We start from the raw sequence: 12495 nt of genomic DNA on the forward strand, positions 1-12495 counted from the left end.
CATAGAGAGAGAGAGAGAGAGAGAGAGAGAATTCTTGCTTTGTAATTCTAGTTTATGCAAGGTTATGTCTAAAATATCAAGCTTATTTTGAAGTCATGTAGTGATATGAAACACTGCATTTTAAAAATGTTAATTACTTTTGTTATGAATTAATTGACATTATTCTCCATACGGTGCTGCATACACAATGTATTTCACTTTTTACTTAATCATCTAATTTGTTCTTAAAATTTTTACAAAATTAATAAATTGCTTATTTATTTCTTCAATCCCTTTGACAAAAGATTAAGTGAAGGTTTTATAAAGAAAGATTTTATAGGCATGTCATTTACATAGTATTATTGTATAGAAAAAAAAATTAAAAATACAGGAAATTGTGATCTTTTTGACACTGCAATGAAGAATAAAAAAAATTGTTGATCTACTGGCAGCTAGTGCAATATATGACATGGTCATCTTTTGCTCCTAATTTTAGGTTACCTGGACTTACACAAACAAATGGACGATCTTGTGGCAGATTATCTGGGAGTTGAGGATGCCTTTACAGTGCCTATGGGATTTGCTACAAATTCTATGAATATCCCTACGCTTGTTGGAAAGGTGAGTTTATCTAGATATATTTAGTATTTTTAAGTAAAATGTGTTAATTGATTCATGTTCTAAGAAAAACGTTGTGACTTTAGACCTAAACTTGATGGAAAGGTGAATGTAGAGGGAAAAACTGTTACAATAGTGTTTCTATCTCATTAATGTAATTAAAACTATATAATTTGTATTCTGAATTACCTCATTGCATTTGTTTGCAAATTTCTTTTAATTTTTTCTGAGTTTTATAGGTATATAAATGATTTATAGGTTCTAGTTAATCAAATTTATTTGTGCTGTAATGGTGATTGTACTTCAATCTGATGGAAAATTTTATAGATCTTGATACAACTTGGATTATTAGATCTTGATACAACTTGGATTATTAGACCTTGATACAACTTGGATTATTAGATCTTGATACAACTTGCATTGTTACAATTACATGTACGAGTGAATATATACCTGGCCAGATATACATAAATTTAAGATAATAAACTTCTTTTCTATCAGGGTTGTTTGATATTGAGTGATGAACTAAATCATGCATCTCTGATTTTGGGTTGTCGCCTGTCTGGTGCAAAAATACGAACTTTCAAACACAACTGTAAGTAAATAGTGGAGACTGTACTAATACATGATTAACATATCCACAAACTGACTGATTGTACACAATTACTTGAGAACAGCTGCTTTGAAACTATTGATCAAGGATAAATGTGTTATATGTTTAGATTTTATTTTTTTAACAGATACATTGTATACTGATCCGTATAATGTTCTAAAACTCAAGCTATGAATAATATTTTTATAGCCTTACTGCTTGTATTTCAATAATCTAGATCTGACCATTCACTCATACATCTTTTAATGTACATTGACCATGCTGTTATTACTCTCCACAGGCATGAAAGATCTAGAGAAAAAATTGCGAGAGGCAATTGTTGATAAACAACCTAGAACACATCGTCCATGGAAAAAGATTTTAATCGTGGTGGAGGGAGTTTATAGGTACGGAAGGAAAGAAACACAAATCTTCATATTTAAATCTGACCATGTTGTTTTCTGCATTTTTTTAAATTAATACTGGTTAACTGAAAATTGTTTGGGATACACGTTTCTATACTCTTTAGATGAGAGTATTCAATCTTATGTTTTGTTTCTGTATCTGTTGCAGTATGGAAGGTTCCATTGTGAAATTGCCAGAGGTGCTCAATTTAAAGAAGAAATATAAAGCATATTTATATTTAGACGAAGCTCATAGTATAGGTGCCATAGGGCCCCATGGGAAGGGCGTGGTGGATTATTTTGGGCTCAATCCCCGAGATGTTGATATCATGATGGGGACATTTACCAAAAGTTTTGGTGCTGTTGGGGGATACATTGGTGGATCAAAGGTATTTTATACATTCATAATAATACACATGTGGATTAAAAATGTTCATATAAATTAGGTTGGATAAGACCTATTGTTACCAGTTGTTTGTCATTGTTTGTCACTGCCGTCCTTTAATCATTAACTTTGGAACATTTTTACCTTCTGCTTTGAAACAGCTCTGAGTCAAATGTTTGGTTCACAGCATCTATGGATGGGGGGGGGGGGGTGTTAAGTCGATCATATACTGCCTTTTTGTTTATATATAAAGGTGAACTACACACTACAAATTTTCATCTTGACAATTATTTGTAAACATTTGGCACAGAGTTGTATTTATCTTTATTTATTTGTACTTACATACTGTGTTTTCTGTCTACAGGCCTTGGTGAACCACATTAGACTGTACTCTCATTCAGCCATTTATTCCAGCAGTATGGCTCCAGGCATTGCTCAACAAATCCTCTCCTCCATGAAAATCATGCTAGGAAGAGATGGAACCAGAGAAGGTATGAGAGAATTTCAGAAAAAAGCATTAAAAAATTATATACACCAATTATCATTATCAGATAAAATGATCAAGACAGCGTTACTTTTTCTCTATATGCTGAAAGTAACTTAATCCAACATTTATTACCTGATAGGGATTGTACATGCATGTATAATGTACATACAAGAATAATAGGGATGGCTACGAATATTCGAACATTCGAATATTCATTCGATGAGTTGATATTCGAATATGAATTTAAGATTCGAATATTCGGTGTTTTTCAGATTTCATAAAAAGAAGTACTGTGATTAATAAATTTTTATTAGAACAGTGCTGGAATTATCCCTGTTTAAGGAGATGGATGAACATAGCATGCAGAAAGCCTATAGCTTCAGATATATAAAAATCATTTCAATTTGTAAATTTAGTATTTAGAGTAAAGTTCTCATTATTGAAATTTGTGAAATTATGATAAATAAAACTTTTCTGAGGAAAGTTTTCTCGGAAAAATTTATTCTTTTATTAAAAAAATAATTTGGTATTCGTGGGTTTCGAACCCTAGCAATAAAAATCCTGGGTATCATTTTCTTTCGAGACCAGCACGCTAACCACTAGACTACGCAAGTCCTGATGAATATTGGCATTTAAATCATGTTTGTGATATGACCCTTGACTTAATGGACTTCAAGTATTTCCCGAAAAGATGCGAATGTTATGTCATAAAAGTATATTTTAAGGTATAGTGGGTCTGCTCCATGTTTTTGAAAACCAAACATTGCATATTTTTATGCAAACTTTGAGAATTAACTTTCCAAAAAATGGAGCGAAGACCCACTCATATCGAAAAATAGTGTTATAGTGTGAGAAAATGACTCTTTTTGCCCTCTTTAGCGTGTGTATAATATTTCATAAGCAAATAATTTCAATCTTTGTGAGATTTTTACATTTTGTAGATATTTTACATAAAGTATATTTTAATGTTAGATGAAATATCAAGGAAAGTTTTGATATAATTAAAATTTAATTTTTCACTTTCATGTTTGTCATACTATAGGCTTTTCGCTCGTCATGTTCACCCATCTTCTTTACCAGCGATCAATTTCGATCGCCTGATTTCTTTCACTACTTTCTTATCTTATAGGTATGCTAAATTACATTTATTTTCTTTTGAGTAAGGTGTTAAAGAATTGTACAATAATGCTTTACGTATAATACAAAGCGTACTTTCATAGTATTTATTAGTTAGATACTATCGGATCTAGAATCGAGGACAACAAAATGAAAACCTTCTTAGAATGTCTAAAAGACGCGAAGCGTATACTTTTCAAAATAAATTTAATTGATCATTGAAGGAATGTCCGATAGAATTAGTCTGTAATTAATATTGCTCAATTTCAGAATAATTATGTAAATTACTTGATTTTCTCGGGTTGTACATAATCCAAAATCATTATGTTATATATTCATTATCGGGAAATTAGTTAATTACCTAGGAAAATTGTCTATGGAAATATTAGTTTATATATTTTAAAAAGCTACTATAAATACACGTTTCATTTGTTAAAATCATACTTTTCTACATTGAAATCAATTATTTATTTCAAACATTGACAAATATCAAATGGAATTTCTTATTGTACACCTACACAGGTCTTCATACAATTTTACTTCCAATATAAGTATACCTTTGCTAAACCTTTCATGAGAGTTGGATGATGCATATTTAAAATAAAACAGATTTTGTTAATTTTATCGAATATTTGAATATATTCGAATACTTTCATTGAATATTCGAATATGAATTATTGACAAAATTGACATCCCTAAAGAATAATAAAGTACATTCAGGGGGAGGGGTGTATAAATAAATTACACAACAGTAAGATTTCAAAAACATTAACAAATTGTAGAGGAACTTGTACATGTCCCTGGAACATGAGGTGTAATCAAGTAAAAGAACCAAGATAATTTTCCTACACTGAATTTTCCAGGTGAAAAGAGAATCCAGCAGTTGAAGTGGAACACTCGTTACTTCAGGAGGCGGCTTCAGGAGATGGGTTTTATATTATATGGAAACAAAGATTCTCCTGTGGTGCCATTACTTATGTTTATGCCATCCAAAATAGCGTAAGCACCTTGGATATAAACATTCGTTAATAGAAATGTGAAAATATTTGCAATCAGCAAAACTTTGTAAGATTAACCCCCAATCTAAAGTGCCTCTTGTTTAATTTAAATATAACTCTGTATACAGTTTAAATCTTTTTTTTTTTTTTTTTTTTTTTTTTTTTTGGTTGTGGACTAGAAACTGAAAGGGTAAAAAAATCATTCATAAAATTTTCAGGACATGGGAAATAATTTATTTGTAAATCTTCACACACAAAAAAAAATTGCTTCAGTTTTTACACAGTGTGTATGCTGCCAAAAGGTATGCAAATTGAACTTAAGGCACAGGTGAGATAAAATGGTTAAAGAGCAAGGGAATGCCACTTTGCAAAGACAAATTTATAAGAATTTCCACTTCAATTTTCAGAAAATTTTCCCGAGAGGCTCTGAAGAGAGGAATGGGTGTGGTTGTTGTAGGTTTCCCAGCCACTCCAATGACAAAATGTCGAGCCAGATTCTGTCTGTCCGCTTCCCATACCAAGGAAATGTTAGATGAGGTTAGGTGTTAATAAGGAAATGGTTTTTTTTGTGTTTGTCTTTTGGTGAAAAATTATTTCTGATAGCCAGATTTCATTTGATTGTTATACAATTCTTTTTAATTACAATACCCCCCTTTCTTGAAAAATGAAAAGCACATTATTTCACATTTTATTATGATCTTATTTGCACAGTCTCTTTGATACAACTTTTGTTTTGTTGCAGGCCCTTCAGATAACTAGTGACATTGGAGACCTTCTGGCCATCAAATATTCTAAGGCAGCCCCACCATCGTATTCCGAGGATGATGTTTCTCTGGTAGAGGTAATTGCTTAAAGCATTTTAGTTTTAAGTTTATCGAAAGTTTGTAAGGCTGTGAAATGCAAAAAATATGAAAAATATTAAATTTAGCTAAATATCAAGGTCCCATGCATTATAAACTTCAACCTTTGCCACTTGACCAGGTGTCCCTTACATCAATTCCATTTCTCTCTGACCCTCAATGACTATGTACTAAGTATGAAGTCTTTCAGTTGAAAGTACTCACAGTATTTTATCATATTTTAAAAGAATATGTGCCAATCATTTTTATATTTAATCTTCTTGTTGAACTTAAACTTTTCCATCCTCCATGATTTTTGTACACCAATATACATGTATTGAAACAGAATATGAAATTGCAATTTCAAACGTACCTGAAGGATTTATTTTAGCTCACATGAGCTAAAAGCTCAAGTGAGCTTTTCTGATCACCCATCGCCTGTCCGTCCGTTTGTAAACTTTTCACATTTTCAACTTCTTCTGAAGAACCACTGGGCTAATTTTAACCAAAGTTGGTAAAAAGCATTCTTGGATGAAGGGGAGTTTAAATTGTTAAAATGACAGGCCAAGCCCCCTTCCAAGAGGAGATACCGGTAATCAAGAAAAGACAAAAATAGGGTGGGGTCATTAAAAAATCTTCTCAAGAACCACTGGGCCAGGAAAGCTGAAACTTATGTGGAAGCTTCCTGAAATAGTGTACATTCTAAAAACATGGCCCCCAAGGTTAGGGTGGGGCCACAATAGGGAATTTTTACATTGAAACTTATAGGTAAAATCTTTAAAAATCTTCTTCTCAAGAACCACTGGGCCAGAAAAGCTGAAATTTATGTAGAAGCTTCCTGGGGTAGAGTAGATTCTTAATTGTTGGGGGGGGGGGGGGGGCGGGGGGGGGGGGCACATTAGGGAATCAAAGTTTAAAATTGAAATATATGGGAAAAATCTTCAAAAATCTTCTTCTCAAGAACCACTGGGCCAGAAAAGGTGTAACTTATGTAGAAGCTTCCTGAGATAGCATAGATTCTAAATTGTTCAAATCATGGTCCCTAAGGGAAAGGGTTGGGCCACAATAGGGAATCGAAGTTTAAAATTGAAATATATGGGAAAAATCTTTAAAAATCTTCTTCTCAAGATCCACTGGGCCAGAAAAGGTGAAACTTACATTGAGGCTTCCTGAAATAGTGTACATTCTAAATTGTTCAAATCATGGCCCTGGGGGGTAGGGTGGGGCCACAATAGGGAATCTAATTTTTACACTGAAATATATAGGAAAAATCTTCTTCTCAAGAACCACTCGGCCAGAAAAGTTGAAACTTATATGGAAGCTTCCTGAGATAGTGTAGATTCTAAATTATTCAAATCATGGTCCCCGCGGGTATGGTGGGGCCACAATAAGTATTACAAAGGGAAAAATCTGGCGAAGAACAGCAGGGACGAAGTTACTCAGGTGAGCATTGTGGCCCATGGGCCTCTCGTTTTTCATTTGTTTTTGATATCACACGAGTGATTAAATAAATGTAGTAAGTGACAGCCCAATGACTTTATTCAATGTACATGTATTTCATTCGTTTTCAGTAGAAATCTTTTCTCTTCAGGATGACAATGAGAATGCAGTGGAGAGTTCATGACACACAATATCAACATAAATCAGCATTTATCTAGTCCCCACATTCAGGATCAAAGTTCAGGAGCTTCATTAGGCCAGAACTTCCCACTTCTTCCTCCTTGTATTCTCACATGCCTTTGCCCTTGTGTATATGTAAATTTATCTTGCCTTCAAAGATGCACACCAAAGATGAACAAAAAAACCCAAACTGATTGAATTTTGTAAACATTATGATGCAGTAGAAATAGAAATACTCATGTAAGATTAAATTTTATTTCTTTCCTGGCTAAAATTCTTCCAACAAAATTTAACCTCTGACAAAATAGAGCTGAGCTACCTGCTATAAAATAATTTTGATAAACTGTACGTTTTTTGTTTTGTTTTTTTTTTTTTTTGTACTGTATGCTTAATGAATTTGGAATGTCATACAATTTTTGTTTAGATTTTGTTTTACATTGGAAAACCTCTATGTGACATATGTGTATCAGTAACTAAAGATCGTTTATTTTAAAGTGTTAAATTTCTAGAGATCTTTTTTAAGGACAATTTTATTTTCTTTATATTTTAGTATACAACTGTGTGTTTATATGTTATTGCTTTACTTACATCCCTTATGAAGGTGTCTTTTAAAAAGCCTTTTTATCTACATGTATAATATAGAAAGAAAGATGTAGAATTTTATGTTTTGTTTTAAAATGGCTTTGTACATTTTATTTTGTTAATAGCTCATATCATTTTATCTTACAAGTATATCATTACATTTCATTTTATAAGTCCATTATTTATTTATATTTTTATTTAGCTTTACACTTGTGAGGGAGTTTTCAATAATGTGATAAGCTTCTTCCATCTTCTGTTTTTTTAAATATCATAAGCATGTAATGCATAACATTTTTTTTTTTTAATAAATACATGAATTGTATTACTTTGTAGCACTGCTGTTAACACCACCACAGTTTTAAGCTTGTTTTCTGTCAAGGGTATTTAGAATTCGTCATGTGGTTCATTGTTTGAATCTCCTTCATTATATGAGATTACATGCATTATAAATTATTCTGAGGAGAAGGTGCTTTGAGCAGATCACAGATAGTGTATTTTTATATACATGTACAACATTTTAAGGAAGAGTTCAATAAATGACCTCAATAGAAGTTTTTATGTTTTTTTTTCATCCTGACAATGGTGGATATGCCTCTGTTAGTAGCTACTTGTATACCATAGAAATTATATCCAATTAACCAGCCTTTCACTGGATACCAGTGGAATGTCAGATAGCAGTTCTTAAATTCTTACCATGGTCACCTGAACATCATATTGTAAATGTAGTTAAACTTGAAAAATTAATACTTTTCCACATTAGCTTGATCATGTCAACAAGAAATGCATTTATGTTGACAAAATTAACCAGAAGGTTTTGTTGAGACTAGCACTACTTGTTTATACTTGTAATAAGTGTTGTCAATGTGTACCTGGTTAACCATTGAACGATGCAAGTATCGATTAGTAAAACTGCTATTCAGTTACTTGGATATAAAGACATTTTACAGTGTAAATAAGAAAAAAAATATTCTGTTCATAAATATACACTAACATGTCCCAATTTTATTTATCGTTAGTCTCAGTTTCACATGGTACAAATACGATTGATTTGTTTTTATTAGTTTTCACAGTTTGATTAGGAGCCTTGATTGCCAAGGGCAATATTTTGAAGATCTATAAGTCCATACTTACCTCATTAATTATACCTATAAAGTATAAAACAAGATGGCACTCAAAACATCAAAATCATTGAGATATTTTCAAAGAAAGACCGATTTTAAATCTGCGAAGTGTACATATGTGATATGGAATAATATTAAAAACATACGAACAGCCAGCTATAATGGGGTATTCTCTTGAATAAAAACAAACTGCACTTGTTTGAGTGACATTTGAAAACAAATTAATCTATTTAGATCAATGATGTGTGTTTATAATTGAAATAAAAGATAAGTTTAATTTTAAAGACGATACATTTATTACAGTTACATGTACTATATGTATATCGTGAGCAACTCTGATTTGACAACACTACTTATAATACAGAAAGATGTTTCTTAGTATAGTCTGTGTAAGAACTTGGACTAAACTGTAGGAGGAGTATTAATTTGAAAGAATTTCATGGGAATTTCTATTCTTAGTAACCTTGGCAACACCAAGTGTTCAAATCAAAAATTGATAACAAAATTATGGTTACAGTGACCTACATTTCAGTCAACTTACCTCGAGGTAACCCAAGATGCATCAACTGACAAAATTTGATGATTCTAAGCTAATAAGTACCAGAAATATTTCATTATAGCCATATAAATTGAAAAGTAGGTCCCAGTGACCTACTTTTCAGTAGACATACTCCAAGGACCCAAGATGCATCAACTGACAAAGTTTGATGATTCTAAGCCAAATAGTACACAAAAATATTAAATACAGCCATAAAATTTCAATAGTAGGTCACTTTGCAGTTGTCCTACTCTGAGGATGCAAGATGCATCAACTGACAAAGTTTGATGATAGTTAACCAATTAGTACCTGATATATTTAATTAAAGCCATAAATTTTCAAAAGTAGGTCACGGTGGACTCTTTTTTCAGTCGACTAACTCTGCGGACCCAAGATGCATCAACTGACAAAGTTTGATGATTCTAAGCCAATTAGTACCTAAATTAATCTAATTATAGCCATAAATTTTCAAAAGTAGGTCACAGTGACCTACTTTTCAGTTGTTGTTCTCCGAGGACCCAAGATGCATCAACTGACAAAGTTTGATGATTCTAAGCCAATTAGTACCCGAAATATTTAATTATAGTCATATAAATTTACAAGAGGCCCAAGGGCCTTAACGGTCACCTGAGTATAATACAACAATTTAGAGGATCCATAAAGTATAAAATAAACTGGTAGATGAAGATTTGTTGCCCAAAAGCAAGAGAAATACGCATGTGAGTTAAGGCTAGGTATAGGCGTTTCTATGCAAATGAGCTAATAAAAACGCATAAGAGATATATTTTTTATTCAGAGAAAATTTTGATTTATTTTCTTATGCATACTTGGTACCCACGATATGTTATAGCCAGTACACATTATGATGTCATATTATGACGTCACTGATCTTACCTACTGGAGCTAATAAAACACATAAAAAAAACAGCTTCGGTGCAAGGGATTACCCTATTTATTTTTACATAAAAATTGTATAATGCTTAGAAGAATATTCTATAGTTTAATAAAACTGCTGCACAAATCCTAGGCATTTTCTCATTTGATCGGAATTTGAGGAAACTTATACCGGACTGTACATTTTACCCTTATTCAACTTAAAACTTGACTAATAGAAATTATGCAACTGAGTTGTTGACATTTGTGCAGCAATACCGACAAACTTTGGAATATTTTGCTTCTAAATATACCTTGTTTCAGTTAAATAAAATAGAGCATGCCCTTGCGCCGAAGCATTTTTGTTGATGCCCTTTATAATCTTGTGTAGTAAAGAACAATGATGTCATAATATGACGTCATAATGTGTACTGGCTATCTCATGTCGTGGGTACCAAGTATGTATTAGACAATAAGTTTTAACTTTCTCTGTATAATAGATATAGTCCTTAGGCATTTTAATTAGATTACTTGCATAGAAATGACTATACTTAGCCTTAACTCACCTGCGTAGGATGATCAGGATCAATGAAATAATTGGTCTAGTATTCAGTAACAACTCATAAATTAAATTCTAATCTATCCCCCATACATCACTATCGCAATGCAGACAATTAACAAACTAGTATTAGTTTTTCCGTACTACTTTTAACCCCATATTGTGACCTCTCACATTTGCCTCTCTTGGTCTTTGAAGAACATTTAATAAGATATTTTTGTCTCATTTTGATTCATTTATTATTTACAAGTCTACCTGATCATTAAAACTATGAAAGTACTTTTTGTATTATACAATAACATTTTTTGCATTAAATTCTCTTAGTCTATTAACTTTCAAATACATGTACATTATTTACAGTGATTAATTATCAAAAGTGAATGGCAAAGGGGAATAACTTCTCTCAATAGAATACAAATTAATAGAGCGCTGGCCGGGACCAGAAAACTTGACCAAATGGTGCTGATGTTCAAAAATCTGGTAAAAATATTCTTGCTTATTAAAACTTTTATTCTGTTTGCCTTCGATTTGCCAAGGAGCAGAGAAGATTTTCAAAGAAATAATGCATTTTCACTACAGAATCAACACAACCCTAACCCCCCCCCCCCCCCCCCCCCCCCCGCGAAACACCAAAACCTGGGACCACAAGTTTTAAAAAAATTGTAAGAAGCACAATTGTTCATCATAACTATGCACTTTGTTTATCTGCTCAACAATAAGAGACAGACAGGATTATTTAACAGAAATATTTCATTTTCAATATTTTATCAAAGAAATTATGCTTTTTCACTATATTATCAATAGAGCCCCCCCCCCCCCCCCCCCAGGGGCCATGAATTTCACAATTTTTGAAAAGGCATCATTGCTTATCATAATCATGCACTTAGTTTGTTTAAATAATACCTAGGAGCAGAGAAGAAGATTTTCAAAGAATTAATGCATTTTCACTATATAATCAATAGAGCCCAATCCAAACACCACAGCCCCTGACCCAGGGGCCAGGAATTTCATAATTTTGTAAAAGGATAACCATGCACTTCGTTTGTTTTAATAATACCCAGGAGCAGAGAAGAAGATTTTCAAAGAATTAATGCATTTTCACTATATAATCAACAGAGCCCCACCCTAGCACCAGAACCCCTGACCCAGGGGCCATGGAATTAACAATTTTGGAAAAGACATCCTTGTGCATCATAACCATGCACTTAGTTTGTTTAAATAATACCCAGGAGCAGAGAAGAAGATTTTCAAAGAATTAATGCATTTTCACTACATAAGCAATAGAGCCCCGCCCTAACACCAGAGCCCCTGACCCAGGGGCCATGAAATTCACAATTTTAAAAAAGGCATCATTGATTATTATAACCATGCATTTAGTTTGTTTAAATAATACCCAGAAGCAGAGAAGAAGATTTTCAAAGAATTAATGCATTTTTCACTATATAATCAACAGAGCCCCACCCTAACACCAGAACCCCTGACCCAGGGGCCATGAAATTCACAATTTTAGAAAGGCATCCTTGTGCATCATAACCATGCACTTAGTTTGTTTAAATAATACCCAGGAGCAGAGAAGAAGATTTTCAAAGAATTAATGCATTTTCACTATATAATCAATAGAGCCCCGCCCTAACACCAGAACCCCTTACCCAGGGGCCATGACATTCACAAATCCAGAAAAGGCATCCTTGTGCATCATAACCATGCACTTAGTTTGTTTAAATAACACCCAGGAGCAGAGAAGAAGATTTTCAAAGAATTAATGCATTTTCACCATATAATCA

At 32.7% G+C, this 12495-nt stretch overlaps 1 protein-coding gene across 1 annotated transcript in view; it reads left to right on the forward strand.

Moving 5' to 3' along the window:
• LOC133182652 (serine palmitoyltransferase 2-like) overlaps positions 1 to 7620 on the forward strand; it is a 12145-nt gene extending 4525 nt beyond the window's left edge. The window contains exons 5-13 of the mRNA XM_061317500.1: positions 476 to 600; positions 1099 to 1192; positions 1491 to 1596; positions 1763 to 1982; positions 2343 to 2469; positions 4445 to 4580; positions 4987 to 5116; positions 5322 to 5420; positions 7010 to 7620. Coding sequence (XP_061173484.1) covers positions 476 to 600; positions 1099 to 1192; positions 1491 to 1596; positions 1763 to 1982; positions 2343 to 2469; positions 4445 to 4580; positions 4987 to 5116; positions 5322 to 5420; positions 7010 to 7042 — 1070 coding nt within the window. The 3' untranslated portion in view covers positions 7043 to 7620. The remainder of the gene's footprint in view (positions 1 to 475; positions 601 to 1098; positions 1193 to 1490; positions 1597 to 1762; positions 1983 to 2342; positions 2470 to 4444; positions 4581 to 4986; positions 5117 to 5321; positions 5421 to 7009) is intronic.
• The last annotated feature ends 4875 nt before the right edge of the window (positions 7621 to 12495 follow it).

The sequence above is a fragment of the Saccostrea echinata genome, unplaced genomic scaffold (assembly GCF_033153115.1).
Source record: "Saccostrea echinata isolate AGI-Se365-2 ecotype Australia unplaced genomic scaffold, CSIRO_AGI_Sech_v1 ptg000009l, whole genome shotgun sequence".
Classification (NCBI taxonomy): Eukaryota; Metazoa; Mollusca; class Bivalvia; order Ostreida; family Ostreidae; genus Saccostrea; species Saccostrea echinata.